Source organism: Anser brachyrhynchus, assembly GCF_964034855.1.
Source record: "Anser brachyrhynchus genome assembly, chromosome: 1".
Lineage (NCBI taxonomy): Eukaryota > Metazoa > Chordata > Aves > Anseriformes > Anatidae > Anser > Anser brachyrhynchus.
Genome location: NC_137694.1, coordinates 122,030,874 through 122,057,211, shown reverse-complemented (window position 1 = coordinate 122,057,211; position 26,338 = coordinate 122,030,874). Strand labels below are relative to the sequence as shown.

Below are 26,338 nucleotides of genomic sequence, written 5' to 3'. Positions count from 1 at the left end.
GTTGGGATGTGAAAGTAGTATGAAACGAACACGCAGGAATGCAGCTTCTGCAGCCCAGAGGGCAGCCTGGACAAGAGATGCCTGCACAGGCTATTTACATGTCTGGCAGAAGTGCTGAAAATAGGTGTAGGTATAAAGTAATTAATTCACCCTTGCTTGTGTTTGTCTTTCCAGGTGACCATTTCCTTGCAGTGGATCACAGTTCATCCAGGGCAATGTAATTCTAGTAAACTGTTTTAATCGCTGTTTCATTGCATGGTCTGCTAAAAGCAATAATGCTTTATTACTCTTATCTCCTTCCCAGAGGGAGCACTCTTTCGCTGAACAGCAGCGATACAGAAGCTGCTGCAGGCCATCTGAAAGGGGCTGTGGGCCCTGCAAACAGAAGCGGTGTTTCCATACCTTCCCTCCCGAGGTCTCCAGCACTGAGCACACGCAGCATGACTGCAGATTATAGCAGGGTAAGTTCACTGATGTAGGACTGACACCAAATACAGCCATACGGCTGGCGCCAAGCAAGATGGTCTGGCTGGTATCTGCCCTGTTAGATCAATTTGTAGCTCAGGAGGGACAAGCTCAACAGAGAAGATTTTGTTTCTTCCTTAATTCAGTTGGGTCCAGTGAAGTTATCTATTAGAAAAGAATTTGTCTTGCTCTATCAGTGATGCGGTTTTGTGGTTTGGCAGACATTTTTCTTATGTCTAAAAATTGCTGCTAATGTCTAGCATTATATAATAAGTTACAGATTTTCAAGTGGGAAGCACAAGGGATGGGAGTAAGCATTTTTGGCACTGCAGGGTCTTGAGTAAGTGCTGTGACTAAGGATGTGACTTTCCAGCACATAGGGTCGAGCATGCTCCCACTGACTTCCAAAGGAAGAAGATCAGCACTTGTAGAAAATCAGGCCATACCAATTTTAGCTATTTCTCTGGATTTGGACACTGGACTCTGTGTAAATTTTGGCATAACATCTAATGTGCACTAGATATTTTATCAAACTGAAAGATGGGATTCCTCTTACTGGCTGTTAGGTCTCTAAGGATGTTGATAGCCATGTCTGAGTCAGCAACCTTGGCTGATTCATAGTAAGCAGAAGGATGTGGCTCACCTCAGCCAGAAGCAGAAGCCGTCTTCATTCCCAGACAGCCTGCCAGTTTGCCAGGCAGCTGTTCCTGGCTGTGCACTGGGTGGGGCACCCTGAATTTCTTTCAGTCACCGCTCCTAATAAATCAGGATCATTCTAGAGGGTTGTTCAAGTTGCCATGACCTAAGTGTACAAGGAAAGTCAAATTTATAGTCAGAGGTAATGCCTTTTATCATTAATGCTTGGACAGGAGTAGATGAGCCTTCTTGCTCACACCCTCATTGAAAGAGCACATCCATTTTTTCCAGCTTCCAAATACTTTTTCTAATATATTATCCTTCCTAAAAACAAATCGGTATATATGAAGGACAGCTTTGGGAGCTGTAAATATGTTAATACTTGTTTTATTTATGTTTTTCTTGGCACACAGGTTGACTTGATTTCAGATGCATTAGATCTGGTTGAAAAAGACAAATCCATTTAATTTAGATGCAATTATGTTGTTAGCTATTCCTTTACAGGAAGGCAAAAAGCCATAATGATATCAAGCATATTAGCTTTATTTAAGGAGTTATGCTGGCATAATTTAATTAGTTCAAGTCCACTTAGTTTTACCATGACTGAAATTACTATGCTAGTATAACGCCAATAGTTTTTATTTTTATTCTTCTTTTTGTTTTCTTTAGTTTCTAGGCTAAGTTAACGTTGAAAAGATTTGTTTTACTTTCCTTCTGTCACTTCTGATGTATTGCTCTGATTCTTCTGTTGCAAGCGTAGAAAGTATGCATGAACTGCATCTTTCTACAAATTTTATTCATGATCTGTGCTAAGCAACACAGATTAGATCATAATCTAGATATATTCTGTAATAGACTGGGTTCTAAAGGAGCTTTGGAGTTCTGGGAATTAATAGAAATGATGCTTTTGTAGACTGATGGTGAATAAATTCACTTTTTGTATTGATGGGATGTGCATTTTTTTATTGGGTAGAACACAGGCTTAGAAAATGGCATGGTTATTCCAGCAAGTGAAAGTGTACCCGAAGATTTAGTAAAGAAGCAGCATAGGAGGAAAGCATCTGGAACACCTTCCATTGCAGTTTCTAGAGTATCTTTGTCATCAGGCAAGTATTAAGTGTTCCTTTTTTCCACCACCTTTTATCATCTGAGGATATTTCCTATTCTTGTGGCTCTGCAATTTCTGTTTTTAATTCATATTGTACAATAAAATGTTTCATATACTTGTTGATATTTCTTCTGCAAATTCTTCATTTTTACTGATGAAGATTATGCCACTCTGTTAGGTTTTGTGTTTGAAAAAATTGAAGATAATGTTAGCATAGAGTTAGTATTTGAGTAAATCACATACTCTTAGTCTTGTTACAAGATTTAATTCATGGTTGCACTTTGTTAAATCATTCCCTTTGTGGTCAACTGTGTAAAATACTACCTGTGTGCAATCTGTATGAAATATTGCCATGCTTCTGCAATTACGTTTCACACCCACTTTGCCCAGAAACAGATCACCTTGAGAAACAATGAGCTGTCAGAGAACAAGTCCCTTACAGCCTTCATGTCATTTCATTTTTACACATGATGCACTGAACCGGTTGATTCGGCTGTGATTTACCTCATTTCACTGGAGGCTGTTAGGGAAATGAGGCTTGCACAGGGAGATGCTGTCAGAGCCACTTTGCAAGAGTGGATGGAGATCCTCCTTTTTCTACCTGAAATAGGAAGCAGGAGTGCCCTGCACTCTTCTGCTTTTTACTCAGTCATCTTCTTACAGGCCTGAAAGGTGGGTTCACATTTACAGCTTTCTCTGTGAAGGACAGCAGGGCTTACTTGGTTTCAGCTGAATTTATCCCAAAGCAGAAACCTAGGGGCGTATCCCACAGAGCTAATCAAAGGAGTTACATTCTTCACCTTAGATTTTTTCTACTTGAAAGCAACAGGGTTTCTTTGAGAATGTTGCATTATGCAACTCCTGACAGAGGCTTTCCTGACTACTACTTTCTTTCTGAAAAGATTGATTCTCTTGTTTCTGCTGCCTTATAAATTAAAGGGCTTCTTAGTAATTAAGAACTGGCCTCACGTTACCAAAGCAGATAGATGCTGAGCAAAATTGCAGGCATCCTGGGAACATGCCTCAGACTCTTCATTGTCTTCTTGCTGGAGGATCTTAAAGGACATAAAGCTCAGGACAGTGACCTTTCCTGTCATGTCAGCTATAGCCCAGGTAGAGAGCGAACAGTTGAAATTTCACCAATTCCTACCTACAGGATCTAAAAGTATGCTTTTCCCTCACTTTCTTTCTCAATTTCTTGAGTAGTGCCACAAAAGATTTTAATGGGGAAGACTAAGGAAATATTTCTACAAGACATGTAAAATCTCTCTGCGATTGGACTGTGCACTTAGTCACATCGTCTAAACTTTTGGGCAGACCTGTGCAGTGCCAGGAGTTGGGCTTGATGATCCTTATGGGTCCCTTCCAACTCGGGATATTCTATGATTCTTATGCCATTAACTATGGGATGAGAGACTTGTAGGGCTGAAAAAACTTGTGTGGGTTTTGAGACTTATTTACTTTGTCCTTTTCTGCACAGGGAACAAACACCAGTGATGGCAGAAGCACTTTCTATGTCCAGCTGTATCTCTAGGTGCTTAATTCTGAAGGAGATGGTGGAGGGAGTTTGGTGGTGGTATGAAATGTGATCATCACTACAAATGCTTGGACTGCAGGTTTCGCAATATTCCAAGCTCATAGGTCTAACGGACAAAGTCAAAAGCTTGATTTGTAGTGTTGTCCATAAGAGACAATTACATCAGACAACAGCGCAGGGTAAAAAGTGTTGGCCAGAAGGCCGAGTAGCATCATAAAATATGTTTTTCCATTTTTCATCTTGATGTTCAGTTGCCATAGAGTTTGTGACAGATACTTGCAGAAATACAGTTTTGATTTTTTTTACTTAAAAAGAAAATTTAAGACAACACTTATAAAAGAGTGTCAAGGTGAAACAGAAAGAATTTTTAATACAAGTTATAATGAACATTTTCATTATTTTTATTTTTCTAGACCGTAGCCGATCTGAGATAGATTTGAGTGAATCTTTTTCTGAAGGAAAAGAGGATACCCTGAGCATAAGAAGCAAATCTGTACCTAGTGCCTTAGATGAGGACCTGGTGAGTTTATAAATATGTGAATGTTTATCTAGCAGAAATCCTGTTTGTTCAGACTTAGAAAACCAGCACTATATCACTATAAGTAATAGAAAGAAAAAAATAATAATTTGGGGGATATTTAATGAATTTTTAAACGGCTTCATTTTTTTAGTATGTTGGCTGTAGAATGATTTCAATGAATAACAGTCTGCTATTAATTTCCTGTTTTTTGAGTTTAAGTGAATGAAAACTGTCTGGAAAAGAAATTTCATGTAGTAGGTTATAGATGCTACAAAGTTCTGTTAATTCATACTTCCCTAAATTTTAATTCTGATGCTGAAAAATGCTATGCTTTAAAGGCTTTAATCTTCATCAGTTTCTGGTTTTTGCCCTAATTTTTTTTTTTAGCAGACAAAGCTCCTTCCTTCTTTTCCACCACTGTTGCTGATCTCTTCTTCCTGTTTATCATTTTCTCCCATGCATCTCCATTCCTTTTTCTATGTATTCTGTATGGACTGCCTTTCCTGAACTGATGATCAACTTCCCCCTCATATTATGCACGTATTCAGGCTACACAAGTTGCAGATGTGCATCAATGCCATAAAAAAAAGTCCCAGCTTGTTAAATACGCATGAGGAGAAAAAGGGAGTAATTCAAATATTTCTTCATCTAATCATAGTTTTTTTTTGAAGCTTCCAAATGTGTGTGTTTCACTTAGAAGGAAAGAGAAGAGGAACAAAAATTACCTGCTGCAACAGTAATGTTTTGTCTGTTGTCACAGTACTTCCCTAACATCTGCTCTTTTCAAGGGGGCATTGGCCATGGGGGATGTTTCCCTTTCTTGTAGCATTTGATACTTAGAAGTTGCTAGAAAAAAACATTTTGGGATTCCCATCTATTTTTTTTGTTGTTTGTAACCACTCAGAGAATTTGCCTGCAGCAATGCTTTCTTTGGATTAATTACTTAAGAAATAAAAAAGCCGTTCCTATGTGTCAGATTTATGTTGAAATAAACTTTCAAAAATAAATGTTTGGGGTTGTAATTTAGTAAAAGGTTGTGTTCTTGATTAAGAAGTTGGAAAAGATGGAAGAAGAGAAGCATGCAATAAGAAAATAAAAACTTTAAATATCTTACATTGGTTTCCTGCTCTAATTTTGATTTCCTGCTCTAATTGTGCTCTAAGGGTGTGATAGTTATCACTTAGGGATTTCTCTGAAGCGGACATCAGAAAAGCCAAGTGCAGAGTGATTTTCTGTTCTTCGAACAGAATTCAGTGGTTTTTTTTGCTGACTCCACATGAAATTTCAGATTGCATCTCGTCTCAGCAGCTCTCCAACTTCTTTGCTAAGAAGTTTTTTTCTTCAGTGTTACCATGTTGTTTTTTTGGGTAACTTGATGCATGGGACTCCTTCAGTGTCTTGCCTTCAAGACACCTTCTGGCATTCACTGTGGGTACTGCGTTTTGAGATGAAGGTTGTACTCCTGCTGGAGTTTAGCTGTTGTGGTGCTCGACATAACAGACAAAAAGGAGAATGTCTGATGAAAGTAATGACAGCTCCTTCAGTCTGGGAAAAGTTACGCCTTCCTTTCTCCTGGCTGGCTGGTGGATGTGGCTGAGATCCTTTAGCCTCTTACTCCTGGGTGATGGGAGTTGGCAGCAGTGGTGTGGGAGATGCCACATGTCAATAGGAGAAGCAGATTACTGAAATTTGTCAGCTGAAAGGGTTGGAAAAGCCTTTTAGCTTGTTTGCTCCCGGTTTTATCAATAAAACCCCTTAAATTTGCAGAGAGATGAGCTGGAGGACCGAATGGGTATTTTCCTTCTTTAACTGACACTGCTCTTGGTAGTGAAAAGGGACAGTCTCCAGAAACCTGCATACTGCGGGAGGTGTTTTTCAAGGAGTACAGGGAACCAGTTAAATGCAGGGCTGCGCTCAAGCGCGAGCACCTTATCTAGAGAGGTGTGTGCTGAATTTCTGACCAAGTAGTGTTCATTACATGCTCAGCTGCTTTATTAGGAATAATTGGATAATGTGCATTTTATAACCCCCGCTGGAGACCTTGAGATTAATGTCCTACCAGCTCTAACTTTAATAAGCTTTTATAAGCTAATAACACTAACCAATTATGTCGCTGCTGTTCTGTAACACCTCCTGAGAAACATAATCATTGTAGTGCAAAATGATTTAAGATCTTATGTTAAACGTTAACCATTTGTCTTAATGTTATATATCTGCTTGCAGACAAAAATCGGTGATCAGCTAGCTGTCTTTGTGAAGCGCCGTCAGTATTTGAGTGTCAAAACCTGAAACACCCCAACTTGAAGATGTTACCTTACTTTTTTTTGTCCTGTATTTAATTATACAGCAATCAAAATGTAGCATTGTTTAAGTCTACATATACATATACAGCAGTATAAAGGAAAAAATTTAGGATGTATTACCAGAATTGCTTCTTCCTGATATATTGGCAGGAACAAAATCAATAACGAGAGTAGAAGTTTTGTTTTGTTTTGTTTTTGTTTTGATTTATTTGTTTACTTTTGAAGGATTTGGCAATCTGTCTCCCCAGAATAGTTTGCTGCGTCTCCATGGACTTTTTCCTTAGAGTATGAAGTATCCGTGACTTTTCTTTGTTCTTTGGGGTGCCGTATTCAGAGCAGAAAGGAAAGAGACCAACAGAGGAGGCTCATTGCAAAAACATGAAGCTAAGAGGAATTTTTGCTTCAGTATGTAAATTTTGGTCCCAAATAAACTGATGGCTTGTCCTCATTTCCCCTTGCTCAACATTAAATATTCACAATTGCAATTGAAAAGTAGTAATAGAAAATTTTGCATTGCTTTCAGCTGGTTTTATTTCAGTACAGTCACTGGAGGAAAGGAGAAGAGAAATAACAGCTAGTTTTAGCCATACTAATAATAAATGGACTGCAGATCTTTACAAAAATTGTGACAGTTCAGCTTTCCTGCAGCATTTCTCTTCTATTCTGTTTTTCCTGATTAGAACAGAAGTATGAGACTCTTGACTTCGAATACAGTACATCTCTGCTTAGTTTAAGGGAGGGAGAGAATGAGTGAGCAATAGTGAGGTAGGTCACCACATGGGACTTTATAGCTGCAAAGCAGATATAAGGGGTTTGAACATTCAATTTCAATTAAAACTGAAAGCAGTCCTCAAAATACCTGCCACAAGGCTTAAGGAAACCTGAAATTTCCAAGCTACTCTCAATAGGATGGTAGCTGTCTGATTTTTTTCTTGTAACTTCAAGTTAACAGTCCTATTAGGACTGTCAGTTGGATTTTAAGTTTCATGTTGGGTTTTACTTTATTGCTGTTTTAGAAATGAAAATATTTTTTTCCCTGAATATAAACGAGAGGTGTTAGAATTCAGTGCTATTAAAATTCAATCATATATATGAAGGTGTGCAGTTACTGTTTTTTCTGCAGTTTTTATTATTGAAATAATACAGAAATGTAATAATTATAAAAATATACACATCTGGTTTTTTTGTTGTTGTTGTTTTTGCTGTTTACACCTCAAATATATTCAGTGTGTATGATGTCAGGACAAGTTTCTTTCCGTGTGATTTGACAATAACCTGGGACTTTCAGCCTTGTCTGTTAGAAAGCATGTCCATGTTTGTGATTGTGTTTGTAGAGTTGTCATCTGTCACCAAAGATAACGTGGAAGGGTGCAAGTGTAATACTAACTGTAAGCTTGTCTGTTAGTGTGTGAGAGTGTGACTGATATAAATGTAGACAATAATCTGAAAGCTGGATCACTGGATTGTAAAAATACATCCAATAAAAACACGGAACCTGGATTGTAGCCACATCAGTCATCTATTGGTGGTGGCTTCTGACTACAAATGGCTTCAGGTAAACCAGTATCAGTGATCCCCTGAGTGACATCAGAGCTTAATTTACTGGTTCCTTTTATTAAGATTTGAAAAATGCTGACTACGTCCCTCTTAACATTTCCAAACCCAAACTCCTGAATGCAAACAGTACTAAGTAAAATAAGGTAATTTGAAGGGGATTGTTAGCAGGTGTGGAAGTGGATTTTGTTTATTTATACAGTTATTGGACATACAGAGTTATATGTCTACAGAAGAAGTCAGGAAACGTGTGTTACATTTTTTTTCAGTTCTTAAGCAATTGAAACCTGAAATCCTGGTGACCTCTTTTCCCCTTCTGCTATGTGCAAAGATGTGGAAAATGTAAATCAAAATTCCTCTAGAGATTGGAATTTTGGATGCATCATGTACCATCTTCCTGAAGCAGAAAATACGTGAAACAAAATCAATTTGGTTGACCAAATATAGAGTAGAACACAATGACTGAATTCCCTGTTGTTTTTTTTTGTCATTTAGGATTACCTGGATGAAACAGAAGAAGATATTGATGACATAGTGGCCTCTCGTTATTCAAGGAAACAAGGACATCTGACAAGTGCATTATCAAGAGTAAGATCCTGAGTAGAAAACAGATGCTTTTTCATCTCACATAAGACCCATTCTTCTTCCAAAATGGAGTTTAACATTGTACCACTTAGCAGCATTCTGTTTTATATTTTAGTAGTTTTCCTAACAATTTATAGCTGATCACTTTTCATCCTGCACTTGAGAAACATCCTTTAACTTTAAGATAGTTTTTCTGACTATTATATTTTTAAGGCTGTTCAAAGCTAAGATGCTGTTCTGCAGAGCACATGGAAAGCATGCACCATGTTGTGTACTCATCTGCAGATTTCTCCACACATTCAAGTTACTACCAAGCTGATATTTGGGAAGGCAAAACATAGATGTTTGCAGTATGTGACTACTCAGTTTTACAGAGGAGCACTTAATCTTAATTCACTTGAAATGAAGAGAACAAGGCTGTGATGTGATCTTTCATCTCATTTCACTTTCTGAATGTTAAGGTTCTTGGGACACAAATAATTGTTTGTGCATTTGCATGCATGCCATTTCTGTCCACCCCCAGCCTAGCTTCTCCCATTCTCCACAACATGATTGCTATGCCACCCCCATCTCAAAAAGTATTCTCTTTACAGTAAGGAGGGAGCTGTTGGGGGGGGAGGGGAGGGTGGATTGGTGACGACTTTTCTATTTCCTGAAATAATTGTATTTTTTTCTGCTATACTTTTTTTTTTTTTGGTCACGCCCAGAAACTATATAATGCAAATCATCTGTTTGAGTCTCATGGTTATCTAACTGTTGCAGCTTAGCGTTGGTCTTGAAAGGATGGTTGCATTTTCAGGTTGTTACAGGTGCTTGAGATGCAACAAAATTGGTGTAACAAGCCCTCTGTAGCCCTTTTTACAGTCTGTTATTTGCTGGGAAAGAAAATGGTTGATAAAAATAGCCTTTAACATGCTTATAAATACCTGCTGTGTTGCACATTTCTGGGGTCTGGCACTCAGGATGTGAGCAACTCGTAGCATCTTCAGTAAAGTCACGGAGCCCTCTCTGGCCACTATTCTTCATGCCTTGTGCTAAGAATAGCTCTGGTGAGCACATAGAGTACCAGTAAGCTGCAACAAACATGAAGGAGAAGATGAGAGAGTTCAGGAGGATGAAGAGACCTGAGGAGTCTTATGCTAAAAGGGAAGAGAAAATATGGTCCATGACATTAATCAATGAGCTGTCCTTTCTAGGCTGTATCTGCATTAGTCTCCATGCAGGTAACACCCAGGGAATGCTCATTTCAATTCTCGATCCCAAAGAGATGGTGTTGACTGAACCCAAGCTCGGCTTACCTGGGGAGGAGAAAGAGCTGAGAGAATTGCCATTGCAGAGCATTTTGGTATCTTAGATCTGGCCATGTCCCTTCTAATTTGTGTAATTCAAAGAAACAGATGCAACAGAGATGTGTGGCACTTTGCACCAAATCAGACCTGAGCAAATGTAGCTTTTTTGGTATTGGTCTAACACCACCCACTTCCCTGAGGTTGACTGTGACTCACTGTCTCCAATCATTGCTGGCCCCATTGATTTTGTAGGCAGAATTATTTTTCTTTCCTTTGAATATTGATATGAGTGTTGCAGGTGCTGAAGAGCTTTCTCAGTTTAGCCCGTTAACTGAGGACCTGCATTTAGAGAACCTTCCATCTGCGTACTGTAGGTTGTATTCTGTCTGTGCATTGGGTTTTGTCCATTTCTGTAGATTTCCCTTCAACCTTTTTCTTAAGCAGAGTACAGCTTTTCCTCTGCTGTAGGTTTGAGGTAATCTCAGATCTCAATGCTCTTGTTTCTTTGTATTCACCCTGAAATGATTGTTAGTGTCCCTGCATGCTATGCTAATGGAGAAGTTTTGAATGGCAAAGCTGCTGCTCCCTGCTAGAGCAGGTCAGTTTTACAGGTTCTTTGTGACTTTCTTTAAGTGTGTTTTACTAGCTATTCCCTCTCTCTTATTTTTGCCTTTTCTCTGCTTGCTGTATGCCTTTGAGCCTTCTGCGTTGTACAGAATTTTTTCCTGTATTTTGCTTGTCCATCAAATGGCTATCTACATTATTATGTCACATTGAAGTAATGTTGTTAATGAAAAGTAGGTTCTGTTTGCATCTTTTTTTTATTAAATATGAGAATTTAAAGTACTGCGTAGGTATTCTAGCAATGAGCATTTGAGGTTAAAGGAAATATTTCAAGAAGGTAAAGACACTTAAATCTGCCTGTATCATGTGTGAGCAAAAATGCGAATGAAAGGTGACACTGAACAGGAATTGCATCTCAGCATTAGGGTATTGTTGTCTGTGTTTACCCAAAGCTAATACATGAACTTTGTATTGAGTTTTCCCTGCATCCTTCACTGATTCCTCTCCTAAACACATTAATGCGTTTTTGTCGAGGTCCATCATGTCAGTAAATCTGAGCTTTTCCAGTGTCTTACTGCACCAATAAGAGATGTGAAACAAATGTAATTCTTAGTGATGGACTAAAGTGAGGCTCAGCAACCTCCATATGTAGCAGTTGTTTACTACTTATGAAAGTGGAAAATGAGTAGATTTCCTAAGGATATTGCATTTAGCATATATAAAGGCCATTGTAAATGCCACAGAACAGAGTCTGTGGGGAAAGAAGTCAAATATGTCAAATATTTCTACTGAATATGTGTTGTTTCATTTGTGGATTCATTTTCTGAATGCAATTCAGAAATTGCATTTGCATAAATTCTAGCATCAGAGGACATCTATTTTTTTGTTTGTTTTGACTGTTTGTTTTCCCAATCATTTGTCCCTTTACTGCCAATGTACCTAAAGATCAAGGAAAAGAATACTTGGATTCAGAAGAATAACTATTCTCCCTCCACACATTGGTGTAACCTTGTTAGTTTTTTAAGGTGGGCACGTGCATTGTTATTTTCCCATTACAGGGATAATGTTGGCATTTTGTATCACGTACTGGGATCTTTGAGTTCACGAACAGTGTCCAAGGATACCCATTTTATCTATGCTAGAGGTGGGAATGCATAAAAGGTAAAGGCTGAGATTTAGCTTGAGGTGTGTTAAGAATAGGAAGAAATATGACACATTTGTCAGTGTGTGTTGCTAATTGTCCTGCAGTCTTGTTCATGGAATCTCAGTCAACCATACAAGGTAACAAAAGGACAAGCTTTATATTTCTTCTTCTTTTTTTTTTTTTTGTTTAAAGGAAAGGATAAAGAAAGCTAGCCCAAATTAGAAAAACAAACAAAAAGAAAAATACAAAAATTATGAACTTTTTGCTGTTTATTATTCCTACATGATGTATAAAACTAACTTTTTTGGATTTTTATTTTTTTTTTAAGAATGATTGCTGGTTTAGTTTCTTAATCTCTCTTGATGTTCACCGTATGGACACAAGCCTGCTTATCGCTCCAGCTTTCTTTGCTGTGGAGCCTTTAGACAAGATGGTTGGAGATTTGCGTTTTGTCACAGACCAGTTCTTTTTGTGTGGCCCTTCCTTTCAACTCTGTTCTTCCTTCCTCCCTCTAGCTGCTAGGGAACGAGGTAGCTCAAGATGTAGTTTCCCATGAATTCATTAGTTAGACTGCCAGAAATTGCTCAAATGAGCAGAGGGGAGAAATGCTTTTCCCATCATTCTGTTACTGTACTTTTTCCCCAGAGTGGCATGTTTAAACATGTATGTGTGTTTTTTCACATATCCTTACAAACTCTACAGAGAAACTGCAGTTTTTTACAAAGGCACCAACTCTGCAATATATGAATGCTCAGCTTTTGGCGAGATTAAGAAAGAATTAAGTTCATGGAGACATAAATGGAGTACATTTATGTACTCCCTAGCAATTACAGGCCTGTCAGTCTCACGTCAGTGCCTGGTAAAATTATGGAGAGGATGATCCTTGAAGTTATTGAAGTGCACCTGGGGGACAATGCAGTCAATTGGTCCCAGCCAACATGGGTTCATGGGGGTAGGTCCTGCCTAACAAATTTGAATTCTTTTTATGATAAGATCACCCATCTAGTTGATCAAGGGAAACCAGCTGATGTGATCTTTTTGGACTTCAGAAAAGCTTTTGACAGGGTTTCCCATAGGATCCTACTGGACAAAATGTCCAGCATACAGCTAAGCAAAACCATCATACGATGGGTGAGCAATTGGCTGCCGGGCAGGGCTCAAAGGGTTGTGGTAAATGGGGCCACATCTGGCTGGCGGATGGTCACTAGTGGGGTCCCTCAAGGCTTCATTTTAGGGCCAGTCCTTTTCAATGTTTTTATAAATGATTTGGATGTAGGACTAGAAGGTGTTTTGAGCAAATTTGCCGACGACACCAAACTTGGAGGAGTTGTGGACTCGGATGAGGGTGGAAAGGCCTTGCAGAGAGATCTGGACAGATTGGAGAGCTGGGCAATCACCAACAACATGAAGTTTAACAAAAGCAAGTGCCGAGTCCTGCACCTGGGATGGGGCAACCCTGGCTATACGTACAGACTGGGCGACGAGACGCTGGAGAGCAGCCCCGCAGAGAGGGATCTGGGGGTTGTGGTTGACAGCAAGTTGAATATGAGCCAGCAGTGTGCCCTGGCAGCCAGGAGGGCCAACCGTAACCTGGGGTGCATCAAGCACGGCATTGCTAGTTGGTCGAGGGAAGTGATTGTCCCGCTCTACTCTGCGCTGGTGCGGCCTCACCTCGAGTACTGTGTGAGGCACCACAGTACAAGAAGGACATAAAACTGTTGGAGAGTGTCCAGAGGAGGGTGACGAAGGTGGTGAAGGGCCTAGAGGGGAAGACATATGAGGAGCGGCTGAGGTCACTGGCCCTGTTCAGCCTGGAGAAGAGGAGGCTGAGGGGGGACCTCACTGCAGTCTACAACTTCCTCATGAGGGGGAGTGGAGGGGCAGGTGACCTATTCTCCGTAATCACCAGTGACAGGAGCCGCGGGAACGGTGTTAAGCTGAGGCAGGGGAAGTTTAAGCTGGACATCAGGAAGAGGTTCTTCACCGAGAGGGTGGTCGCACACTGGAACAGGCTCCCCAGTGAAGTAGTCACTGCACCAAGCCTGTCTGAATTTAAGAAGCGATTGGACTGTGCACTTAGTCACATGGTCTAAACTTTTGGGCAGACCTGTGCGGTGCCAGGAGTTGGACTAGATGATCCTTATGGGTCCCTTCCAACTCGGGATATTCTATAATTCTATACATCCAAATACAATCCAATACAAACCCAAATCTGCCGAGTTGGTGTTCTAAAACATTTTTTTTCTTTTGATACAGCAGATACTTCACTTCTGTTTTATTACCTTCAGAGCCCTTCAATACTTGATGTATATGGAAAACACTTTGCATTTCTCCGATTTGGTGATGCCTTTTTCCTTTTCTTTCGCTATGGCTTTGCAACGCAAACTTTATTTACCTGTCTGTATCAGTAAAGCTTTTTCACTGCACTTACTCTTTCCTATTACAGCTACCTAATGCTCTTTTCTCTTGACCTTTTCCACTGCCTTCTTTAAAGAACTTCTCAGAAGCCTCTGACAGAAAATGGACCTACTTAAATGTGCCTGAAACAGATGGTGATACTGTGAGTTCTCCTCAATCCTCTGCTTAACTTTGAAGGTTTCTCTCTTTTATCCCTCTGTGTTCCAGACTGTGCCTGTCTGTCTTGCAAGCTTCCTGTGTGATAGGATTTACATGGTTATGTATGTTCTTGAGCAGTCTTGCTCAAGGACTCAAAACAAAATGTACGCCAGATTTCTAGAATGCCTTTGGTTCCAGGGTTGTGCACATTGGTCCAATTTTCTTTAAAAACATTTACTTCTTTTCCAATTGTAATCTTTTGAAAGAGGATATCCAGATAGCAATATGGCATAGGGTATCAGTGACAAGAGATTGGGTTGTGATATATTATGCCACAGTGGAAAATCTTGTGGGATTTTTGCTAAACCTTTTTTGGCTTTAGGAAAATTGCAGAAACAACGGGTATCGGAAGTTTGCTCATTCTTTTAGAATTACTAACGAGGGATGGGTGTCACTTTAACCAAACATGTTTTTTATCATCTTCATTACAGGAATCATAATTTTTTCTAATGGTTCTGTCAGCAGTTATCTCAGACTCAGTAAAATTTAGGTGGACAGCTGAGACAGTGAGGTCATTTTTATCTGCTTAGAACTTATGTGAGCTTACGGTTTATGTAGCCTGACTGCTCTTCAGCTCATGCATGAATTAAATGGCAGTAATTTAGATTTAGTCATGTTTATAAATAGATTTGAGTCCCATGTGTAAAAAACATCAACAGTCTAGACATTTATGCTATTATTAGTTGCAGTTCCTACTCCCTTTACATCAAATAGACTCAGGTGGTGTTTCTCTTCTATCCTATGTCTCTTTTCATAGCAAGTCCTAACAAGTGAGACAGTATTGTAGGGTTGTGGCTGCATGAAAAAGCAGATTCGGAAAATACAATTTGTTTAAGCTTCTTTCTCTCTCCCTCCAGACAAGCATTAACAGCATGCTGAGCGTATATAGTGAAACTGGTGACTATGGCAACGTGAAGGTCAGCGGTGAAATCCTTCTCCAAATCAACTACAGCTACAAAACAGGTGCCCTCAACATCTTGGTGAAAAGCTGCAGAAACCTGGCTGTTGCAGATGAGAAAAAGCAAAGGACTGATCCGTAAGCACAGAAAATTCCTTTTTAGGCCCTGCTAGGGCTGTCCTCTAACACATTACTCTCTGTAGTCATCAGTGATGTAGCCTGGGGTTGTGATACAAACCTGAGAATTCATAAGATCCAGTTGCTACAAACCAGCATTTGGGTGATGGTTGGTTTTGGATTCCCTATGTGAAATATATTTCCAATATATTCCTTAGGGCAGCATGGCCATATTCTGGGGAAACAATAATATTACTTCAATTATCAACCTGTTTGCTAGCAATCTCTTCAAAAGGACAAAAAATATGAATGCATAGGGAGACTGAATTGATTTCTTACTTTCAGAAGCAATACTAAAGTATATGATGGTGTTTCAGAGGGAGGGAGGGAAATAGCTTTCTGGTTTTCATACTGTGAATCCATAGATTCACTTTTCAAGGACCGTGTTTTATGAGAGTCTTTTAGCTTTCTGTGTATTCTTAGTTTTCAGTATATAATGTAAACTCTCTCATAGTTAGGAATTAATAATTTATATCTCTAATCATGTCTAATCCTGTTGTAAGGTATAAAGTTTTTAATTCTCCTGTATTTTCAGTGTATGTGTTGTCATATGTAATCAGTCAGTAATATACTACAAAAGCTGAAGTGCTAGGAAAGCTTTCTGCAAATTAGTTCTGTAAATTAATTTAGCCCTTTTGTTACTCTAAGCCTAACAGAACAACATCGCAGTGTTTCTAGATAAAGTCCATACCTTTCCATGTTTCACAAAGTCTCTTACATGTGTACGTTGTTTAGACTGCAAAAATTAATTTCCTCATATATGTTACTGATGCTGGAATGGCAAGTCTTTGCTCAAACTGGTCATTTCTATTCGTTGCTAATAATTTACTACTTGATCTGCAGATATGTCAAAGCATACCTTCTACCTGATAAGTCCCGCCAAAGTAAACGCAAGACCAAAATTAAAAGTAACAGCACCAATCCAGAATTTAATGAGACGCTGAAGGTGAGAACACTGCCTCTCTCATGGGCTGTGATGAATGTTCTACTTGTGCTCACAAGCATTTTCTGTAAGTGCTCCAGTATGGGGATTAGAATTTGAAAGCGATGCCTCAAAGGGAAGTTATTTAAGCAAAACATCTAGGAATCCTATGAGTTTTAATTTCTGGTTTTCAGCATTGAGGAATTGTTTTTGTTTGGTTCTCCCCTCTACAGGTAAAACTTACATTACTTTGCGTGTATCTTTTTCAAAACTGTTGACGTTCCCATCTAACCTGAGCTCAGAGTTCTTAAGCACACCTTAAAGACTTTGCAAGCCCTAAGTTACAACTGTACTGAGGTAGAACTAGCTTAAAAAATCCTATCTAACTGATTTCTCAGAGAAAATAACCTTTTGCAGTAAAAGCTCTTTGATAGCTAGTGAAGCTGTTGTTGCCATTTCACTGTGTTCCTAAAAAGCTGACTGAAGTATATTTTGTGTTGCAAAAGAAAATGATAGACTACTGTCTTGACTGGTGGAGCCCAAGTGCCCAGGATCTTTCCATTCTTTTCTCATACCCATGTCCAGCCTACAGAGGCTGGAAAGATGTTGTGCTCCTCACAAGCTGCTTATTTACCTGCTTGGCTCTGTGGTGCAGGGCGGAATGGCAGAGTGTGAGTGCCCAGCTCACTGCCTGGCACCGGGACCGCAGGCTCCTGGTGATTCTGCTTCCTGTCAACTGTCAAGAGTCATCCCAGACAGCTGCCATGAAGCCAGAAACTTTTCTGTATTATCCTGAAATATTCTGAGGGGAAATTCAGTGATTAAGAAATGTAAATAAGTTTCATATAATAGATGCTAATAGATGTTCGTTGGCCAGTATACTTGACCTAACCTGGCTACAAAACGATTTTGCAAACTTACACATACTTGGTCTGGCCAGGCTGCTTTCCAAGGAAGAGTGTCCTGCACAGCCTCATTTTTAAATGGTTTCTAGTAAAGTTAAGATTTGCCTGAACTGGAGGGGGAAAAAAAAAAAAAAAGGTGTTAGACTCTCTTTAGCAGGGAATGTAGTTAGCACTGAACGTGTTTGCTAGTAGGGAACTGCAGGATTAGGACCTAGCAGCTTGCTAAAAATGCAGATTGTGTCCAAGAGGGCTTACTTGTATTGTTGGTAGGTAAACGAGAGCTAAATCTATTTGCTGCAACTGGTATTACCATTAAAAAAAAAGAAAAAAAAATACATCTATATCTTCCATCTTTGGCTTTTATTCTAGTATTGCTGAATAGTGCAGCTCTCACAGTTGGCATCTAACATATAAGCATTGCAGACATATCTATGCATTAATAGCCTACTTGTGTGGCTAGCCAACTGACTTGACTGTTTCAGCTTCTGGAGAACACGTCTGTGTCCAGATATTGTTCCTGAGAACAAACAAAAAAAGAAGACATCTGGATCTTCTCAATTAACACTAGAAGAAGGGTGAATTTCATGGAATTAGTAGTCCTTTCCCTGAAAGCAGAGCTAGAATTCCAGATGTTTATAATTTTCTATATATTTGTTAGGATATGTTGCTACCTCAGAGGAGTTTTTAATAGCTTTCAATCAATTTTTTAATAGCTTTCAACCAAGCTGCACCAACAGTGCTACTGAGGAATTTTGGTGAATGCTTTGCAGATACAGTTTTACTTGTTTTCAGAACCATTTTTCACAAGTTACAAAGATAAAACTGAATAGGAGAAGAAAACACTACTTCTAGAAAACAGTGTACAGCAGCCTCTCTTTAGGGATGAAAGATCCAGTGGGGTTTCTTCTTACAAAATAAACTTTGCTGTCGATCTACTTCTTTTACATAAGCTGTAAGGAATTAACAGGATGATTGTTTTAATCATCATTGTTGACTTTACAGCCATAAATACCCAGTAAGTAATACAGCAAAAAAAAAGAAAAGAGGTTTAACAGTTCCCTGTGAGATTTCTAGCTATAGACATCTTATTTGCAATGAAAACAAATCTCTCTTTCATGCTCCATTTATTAGCTGCTGTGGGCTTCATGAAATTTAGCTATTGCTGTAAAAGGCTCCATGGAAACTATTATTTGTGCTTATTCTGAGGGTTCCTTTTTCTGTTTTTCTGTTGGTAGTATGTCATCAGTCATACACAGCTAGAAACCAGGACCCTGCAGCTTTCTGTCTGGCACTATGACAGATTTGGACGCAACAGCTTTCTTGGAGAAGTGGAAATTCCATTCGATTCCTGGAACTTTGAAAATCAGGGCGATGAGTGGTTTGTGCTCCAGCCCAAGGTAAGGACTTCCAGGGGCCAATGAAACTGCTGAGAAGCAAATTTACCAAGGCTTAGTTATTTTTCCTTTGGAACACGTTTTTAAAATGGTGACTTTGTGATTGTCTAATGTGGCAATAAAAATAGTATCTTTGTGTTTTATTCAGTCAAAACCCACCGTTCCTGAAGTCTTCATGAAAACTTTTTGTCTGGTTGGCCACTTAAACCAACAAAACCCAGCACCTTAAATAATATATAAGTTTGTCTTGCAACAAACTGCAGAGGAAAAATGACCTAGTAAAGAAATTGATTTATTTTTTCTTTCAGAAAATAGAAGATAAACCAAAGGGCTTTTTTGCCGCTCCCCCCTACCCAAACCTGAACAGTTCAGTAAAGCAAAAGACCTTTTTTGATTCAGTTCAGTGTGCTTCACACTTTTCAGCTGTAACAAAATGACTTATTAATCTCTTATTTACCTTGACTAGGAAGGTATAAGATGAGGCTTCTCATCAGGCAAATCAGTCGGTTTATGAAATAGGACTTTCACTGTACTTAGCTAAGGATAGGATGACTTCTGTCTTTAGGGCACCCCCCTGCTTTGGCAAAGGTGTTTATTTCTGGAAGAGATTCAAAGAGCCATTGTAAACTCGAGGATTAAAGGCTTCTCAGTTGCTTGCTTCTGCAGCAGCTGGGATCCCTAGGAATTTCAGGGGTTTAAACTGCTATTTCGGAAAGTTTATTTTTCTTGTTGTAGAAAAATCCAAGACTGTATTGCAGATGACGTGGAGATAGACTCAGGTGACTCCTTTGTTCCATGTTCATTATATTTAAAGAAATATTATGTTTGGGGTTTAGGAGGGACTGTTTGATTTGTGTATTACCCTCAAATGTCAGATGAGTCTGATTGCTTTATAATTTCCTGGTATAGCTCTTTTTGGTGCTAAGCCGTCACAAATTTATACTTCAGTAAATAATTAGCCAGAAAATACATAAGGAAACTGGTCTCCTTTTAACACTCAGACACCTCACGCTTTAAAACTGGCACGGAAGATCATTCCTAGTTTCCTCGTTTAGCTTTATTAATGAGAGTGACCATCAGCTTTTCCTTTATAGCCCAAAAGGGGCATGAGATACCAGGAAGAGAAAGTGGCCAATGAAGACAAACAAACTTCAGTCAGCGCTGTGTCCAGGCCAGGATTATACCATCCTTCTTACAAGCTTGCAGAACTTTCACCCAACTTGCATCATGTAGTTTGCTTTTGTTGGGTCTACTCTTGGAGTAGACTAAATGTCTGCTGCATCTCTCTTGTATCCTTGGCTGGTGTTAGATGTTGTTCTTATTTAGTACCAACCATTCTACTGTGGTCGATGTATCTTGTATTTGTTTCGCTTACAGTTTGTATGCAACATTGGTCTGAAATTGAGCGTCTTTTCATGCAGTAATCTCTTTGTCTTCTCAGTTCAGTCTCTGGGGGCTTTGTATGGGTATGGGTGGTTTCTTTTAATCAAACAGGAAAAAAAAAAGTCTCGAGACAGTCCTGCTCAGGAAAAATAGTAATGATGTGTTAAGCATTTAAGCCATTCCAACTGGAAGGTCTTGCCTGATTATTTCCAAACCCATTAAAAGAACTTTTAAACTAGTTCTTTTTTACCAAAGAAAGCAAACACAAAATTGGTCTTGTCTGCTTCCTAAGTTGTTACAAATAATGTTTCTGAACTTAAAATGCTGCTAAGATTGTTGTTTGGCAAAGATAATATTGTTTCTGAAAGATTAATTATTGCATTTTGAAATTTAAAAAAAAGTACAGGTTAACATACAAACAAGTTACATGCTGTTCTCCCACATGAATTGCATGATACAGAAAGGAATGGCAGTGAAATGTTCCCTGGGTTTTACTACATTGCTTTGTTTTATCATGAATCATTTAGCTGCCTTAGTGAAAATGTTGGAGACTTAAGACCTATTTCTTCTATGAGCACTGCGTGGCCAATTTTCAAGAGGAGCATGGTTAAATCAGAAAATAGTTCTGTGGTTGAAGAGGGGGGAAGAGTCTAGAGTCACGGTATACGCGGTTTTGGAGAGGGGAAGGTTTGCAAATTGTTCCTGATGTAAGAACTTATGCTGTCATTTGTCCACCAGAAAAACAGAAAAAGTAATCCTTGCTGACTTTATGGGAAATCTGATGCTAAACCTACATAGTTTAGGCCCTAAATGAACTGCCTAACTAGCAAGATTTAAATAATAATTTCTTGTTGTTAAAATTATTCCACAGCCATTTACTACAGCTTTTATTTTGTCCTCTGTTTTAGCAACTGGCATCAGACACTGGTGCCATCTTGGTACTTCTGAAGACTACTGAATGTGTTGTTTCTGGGTGAAATTCAAACATTTCAAAAGAGAAGGAACCAGAAATATTATTGGGTGGAAAAGGATACTGAGAATAACCTTAGTTTTCAGTTTTCTATTTCAGAGCTGGACTCTGCTCTCTTCTGCTGCCGTAGTTCCCCATATCTCTATTTCAAGAGTGACTCGAGAGTGACTCTTCTAAAATACATGAAACCAATTATGGATTTAAAACCTAATTGGTGTAAATAAGGGCATCAGAATGTCAGCTTAAATTAGCTACAATTTCTTCAGAAATAAGTTCAAGTTCTTTGTTTATTTGCGTCACTCATTCATGCTAGATCTCTCCTTTCTGCTTTTGTTCTCTGCACTGTGTCTAATGCCACGTGGCTTTGTTCTTCTGAGAGCTTGCATTCCCTTGCATTTCCCCATAAAGTTTTCTAAAATGTGATCGTATTCAATCTGAAATGTTAAATTATGTGAAAGGAGGATGATAAGTCTTGATATATTTAAGAAACATTTCAAACAGTATTGGTACAATAAAATTAAATATCAAATGGAGAAAGTGAATGATTAACCTTAGCTGGATTTATGGTTTTTGATTAATTTTTTTTTCCTTTCAGGTGGAGGTTGCAACAGATGTTGGGCTTCAGTATAAAGGAGAACTGACAGTTGTTTTACGTTACATTCCCCCAGACAGAAACCTAATGCTTCCTCTAGGGCAGTTTCAAGGTAAAGCAAACGTTAATGGCAATTTATGATAGCATCCCTCTGAGTATTAAAAATCCTCAACTAGTGCGAAGTAATGGAATTAGAGAAGATTGAAATTAGACTTAAATATATTAGTTGTCTTTATCTGTGTAACTTTTGAGTCATGAGTATGTTTCTCTTCCTCCATCCTTTTCTATTACATTGGACTTAAGGAGAGGGAAGGGAAAGAGGAGTGTGCCATAGTTAAGTACTGGTGCATGGATTTTACCTAATTAAAAAATTCTCAGACATTAGTTAATATGATCAAGGATAGCCACATATGAATAAATCTTCTAAATTGTAGTCTGTGTGTCCTTTGTTCAGCTGGCTATATACAGTGTATAGCTGATCAAAGTAACAAACTTCCCTTAGTTCTTCTTGCTTAATTGTCCATAACTTTATCTATCTCCTCATTTTAAGTCTTTTTCATGCTTCTTTAACTTCTGTTCAGTTTTGCCATATTACACCTCTAATTCAATCCTGTAAAATATTATTTGAATTGTTTGGGGTAACCCATTATTTTCATTAGTAATGAGCAAGGGATATACTTACTCCTTGCATTGTAGTAGCATGAGGAACAGCAATCATCTGAAGAGAAAGCAGTCACGGGATAGCACCTGAGAGATGTACCAGGTACAGGTAGTCCAAGAAGAGTTCTTTCTTAGTGACAATAATGCTGTTTAGCATTAGGATTTGATAGGTATATTAGACTTTTTATTTTTCTTTCTTTTTCTTCTCTTGACAAATGATATTCTCTCTGCTTGAAGCAATCCCAAGGTTTTTTCTCTCAAAAACTAATTGTTGTCTGAAAAGTACAGATATACACTTTTTTTTTTTAATTAGTAACACTTTAACATCATTCCTCATCCTTTTTTCTGATGTTTCCACTTCCAAACGATGTGCATGATCCCTGATGATATACCCCCTTAGAATCCACAGCAACAAGTATGTGTCCTCATGTAGCCATTCAAATGCAGTAGTGTGTCAGTGAGCACCGTGTCCTTTGCCATGGGCTATGAGGAGCAGTTTATCCTTACAAAAGGAATATACACAGTATATTTCTGCATTTTAAATTTTAGGACAGATGTTACATACCTTGCTTGTGGTGTCAGGCTGCTTTAACATCAGTGATGGAATTGGATTCTGAGAAGAGAGCAGGGCTCACAGGATGTGCTGTTCTTTCTGTTCAGCATAGTACCACACCAATGATTACATTCAGAAAGGACTTCAGTTAGGACACCCAGTTGTGTCCAGCAAGGGATACCTGGTTAGACAGTCAAGTTCTTTATCAAGTGCGGAGTGATTTTCTGCCCTTGACTTTTCAGTTTCTATACCCTTGACAATCAGGATCTGCTTATAAGAAATGCTTTAATCCTGTTGAAGGAAATGAGTGAAAGAATCCAGCCAAGAGAACTTAGATGTCCTAATCAGTTTTGCAGTGTATAGTTTCTGATTGTGATAACGATGTTGCAACTCTGTTGTGTATGTAGGAAAGAAGAGCTTTAAAAAAGGAAAAAAGGGAGAGACTCGTCTACCATCTGGAGGTATATTAGAAGTCCTCATCAAAGAAGCTAAGAATTTAACAGCGGTGAAATCAGGAGGCACATCAGACACTTTTGTGAAAGGGTCAGTGTTTATTTTCCTCCGCATTTTAATGCCTGCACTGAAGAGTATTTTGTCTGGCCCTATTTTTTTCAATATATCTGTATATGTGTGTGTTGGATGTCAATACTGAAAAGCAACTGGCTCCTTGAAATGGTATGGCGAAGGATGCTGTTGGCTAAGGGCAGGGAGGTATGAGTTGTCCCAGTGGTTAAATACCAGCATGTCTGGACTCAGTCAAGAAACAGTATTTAATCTGTATCACTGACTCCATTCAAACATACATATTCAGTGTGCTAAGGTGCACACTGTTAGAGAATATAAACAAAACACTTCCATTGAGTTGGCAGAGAAAGGTAGGTGAACATCAGTTATTCCTGAAGGCAAGAAGATGTAAACTGGGGTTCACACATTGGAGATGACACCTATTCTGACAGTGACTTTTATGTTTCCAGCAAATTGAAACAATACATATATATATGTGTATATATATATTTGACTAGGAGAAATAACCTTGTTTTCAGGAAGAAACAAGTCTGTTGGAATTCCTTATAAAACTGCAAATAGCTTGATGGCTTGCTCCATCACGCTGAGGTTCTTTCTAGTGGATGTCAACTGAAACATGCAGAAAGAGAAAACTCATGATGTGTGTGAGGAAATTCTGTTCTTAGTCAAATAAGTATGCTAAATTAGAAGATTTTTCTCTCTTTTACCGTAAGTAGTTTTTTTTTTCTTTAGTGTTTAATTGGGGAAGATCTTTGTCATGCAGTACCGCGTCAACGAGCACATTCAAGTCCTAAGGGTTCCCAGAAAGTCTATCACTGACTTCAAACAGTGTCTTAATTCTAATTGTTTCTCATTGTTAACATTTAATATTCTTTGACAGAAGGCATTTAAAAAGTCTGCTCTAATGGTTTTTAGGTTTGATTTTAAAGATGCATTCTTCTGAATAATGTTGGGTATGTGTCTCTTGTATGCCTATATGCACGTATGTACATATATGTATATAATATGAAATACATATTTACATCTTTTTTTATTCAATAAGAAGCATTTTTGTTGGACAGTCAAAATCCAGACTATTTAAAACACTACATATAGGATATACCTGCATTTGAATAAAATGAGCATAATTCTGCACACCTCATCATATTGAATTTTTCATAAATTAAGGAAATAATGATCTTAAAATATTTTTCTTTGCCAGTTTTTGGTCTCAGTGCTAGTTTTGAAAATTGGTGACTTTTAGATATGCTCCAGTTTATCAGTAATGGTTTGAGTCTTGTTTGCTAAACAGTGACCGTACAAAACATCTTGCCCTTGACTCGTAGGCAGAGCTGAGAGTTTGTCCTAGTCTTCAGTGTGCTTTGAACAATCACTGAGCTCATACGCATCATATAGAAAAAGTTTGAGCTATTCTTTGTATGCATTTGTTCTCCTATGCCATCTCTCTTCTGTTACATGTGAGGGCATTTCCTTTTATTGAAAAATAGAGTGTCTGATCTCGCTATGGCTTTTTTCCACTTGGAGCTTGCAACAGGTCTCAGGGAGAAAATGTTTTCAAAGCCTTTTTATGTTAGCAGTAGCAACGTGTGGCCAATAATTCCGTGGAGTATTTTTAGTTAGTGGCATCTGCTCTTGCTGACATGGGTTATTCAGTGTGGTGAAACAGGCGTCTGTTTTCCTGGGACTATTGATTGGTTGTCTGTCGTGTCATGGCTAAATGCATAACAACGTTGCCATGAACCCATAGAGGTACAGCAGTAGTCTGATCCACACTGCTATTTTGATACTAAATTAAAGTAATTTAATAGCCTGCTGCAATGAAATAGCTCATGTTTGTTCTCAAGTAAAAGCCTGGACAGGAAGCATGATTGAGGTCTAGTGATATAATTTGTTTGTACGCCCGACCCTTTAATATTCATGTGCAACTCCATAGTTATTTTATTAACATTGCTGAAAAATGTGAAGGTACAGACTGTGAAAATGTGTACTGAACTCTGATTTTGAAACTAGAGTATTATTTTTACTTAGTTTCACTAAGGGAATTCTTCACTAAAAATCAAATGTGAAAAAGGATGTCAGACTTTACAGTATCAGTGTTTCTGCTCTCAGTAGGGTGATAGGCAATTCAAAGTACTGGTGCCAAATTTCTGAAGTTCCTTCTTTATCAATCTCTTTTTTTTTTTTTCTTTCTGGAGGACCTGCTTTGAGAGGAAAGCTGGACGAGGTGACTCCAGAGGCTCCTTCTAGCCAACATTTTTATGATTCTGTCTGTATTTAGTCTCACTGAAATAAGTATTTTTATAAAAAGTGAAAGGTATGGGACAAGGAGACATAATTTCATTTTCTGATAACTGACATTGTAACTCTAAGAACAAATGGAGCACAAATGCAACATATGCACTTCTGGTATACGCTTAATTTAATTACAGTGGGAAATGGGCTCTTGATCTTATTTGAGATCTCTACATAATTATTATTCTTCGTTGATATTATATGACATCTCTACGTGATTATTATTCTTTGTTGATATTATATGACATCCTATTGACATATTCAACTTTCCATTTCTATATGTCCCAGATACCTGCTCCCAGATGACAGCAAAGTTACAAAACACAAAACTCCCATAATAAAAAAGAATGTGAACCCCCAGTGGAATCATACATTTGCTTTCAGTGGCTTGAATTCCCGGGATATACATAATGTCTGCCTAGAATTAACTGTGTGGGACAAAGAGTCGCTCTCCAGTAATATTTTTCTGGGAGGTGTCCGTTTGAGCACTGGAAGTGGTAAGGTCCCATCTAACTGGTGATTGCTTTTCTTATTCTGCTCTTATCCTGCTCTTCTTTTCCCACCCCAAGTGATTCATGTACATGAGGGATAGAAATGTTATTGAATGTGTGGATAGCATATGGGAATTTGGGGAGATTGGAAGGGGAGAAAAGGCAACATGTCATCTGTATAGATGATTTAGTTCTTTCCTTCATTGAGTGAGACACAAATATGTGGTGCCCAATTGCACTTCTGAGAAGCCTAGA

At 38.5% G+C, this 26,338-nt stretch overlaps 1 protein-coding gene across 1 annotated transcript in view; it reads left to right on the top strand.

Moving 5' to 3' along the window:
* SYTL5 (synaptotagmin like 5) overlaps window positions 1-26,338 on the top strand; it is a 62,351-nt gene that overhangs the window by 29,333 nt on the left and 6,680 nt on the right. Inside the window, exons 6-16 of the mRNA XM_080576264.1 lie at window positions 305-461; window positions 2,075-2,207; window positions 4,160-4,266; window positions 8,619-8,711; window positions 14,200-14,265; window positions 15,179-15,357; window positions 16,240-16,342; window positions 18,459-18,620; window positions 21,566-21,674; window positions 23,183-23,318; window positions 25,881-26,089. Coding sequence (XP_080432390.1) covers window positions 305-461; window positions 2,075-2,207; window positions 4,160-4,266; window positions 8,619-8,711; window positions 14,200-14,265; window positions 15,179-15,357; window positions 16,240-16,342; window positions 18,459-18,620; window positions 21,566-21,674; window positions 23,183-23,318; window positions 25,881-26,089 — 1,454 coding nt within the window. The remainder of the gene's footprint in view (window positions 1-304; window positions 462-2,074; window positions 2,208-4,159; window positions 4,267-8,618; window positions 8,712-14,199; window positions 14,266-15,178; window positions 15,358-16,239; window positions 16,343-18,458; window positions 18,621-21,565; window positions 21,675-23,182; window positions 23,319-25,880; window positions 26,090-26,338) is intronic.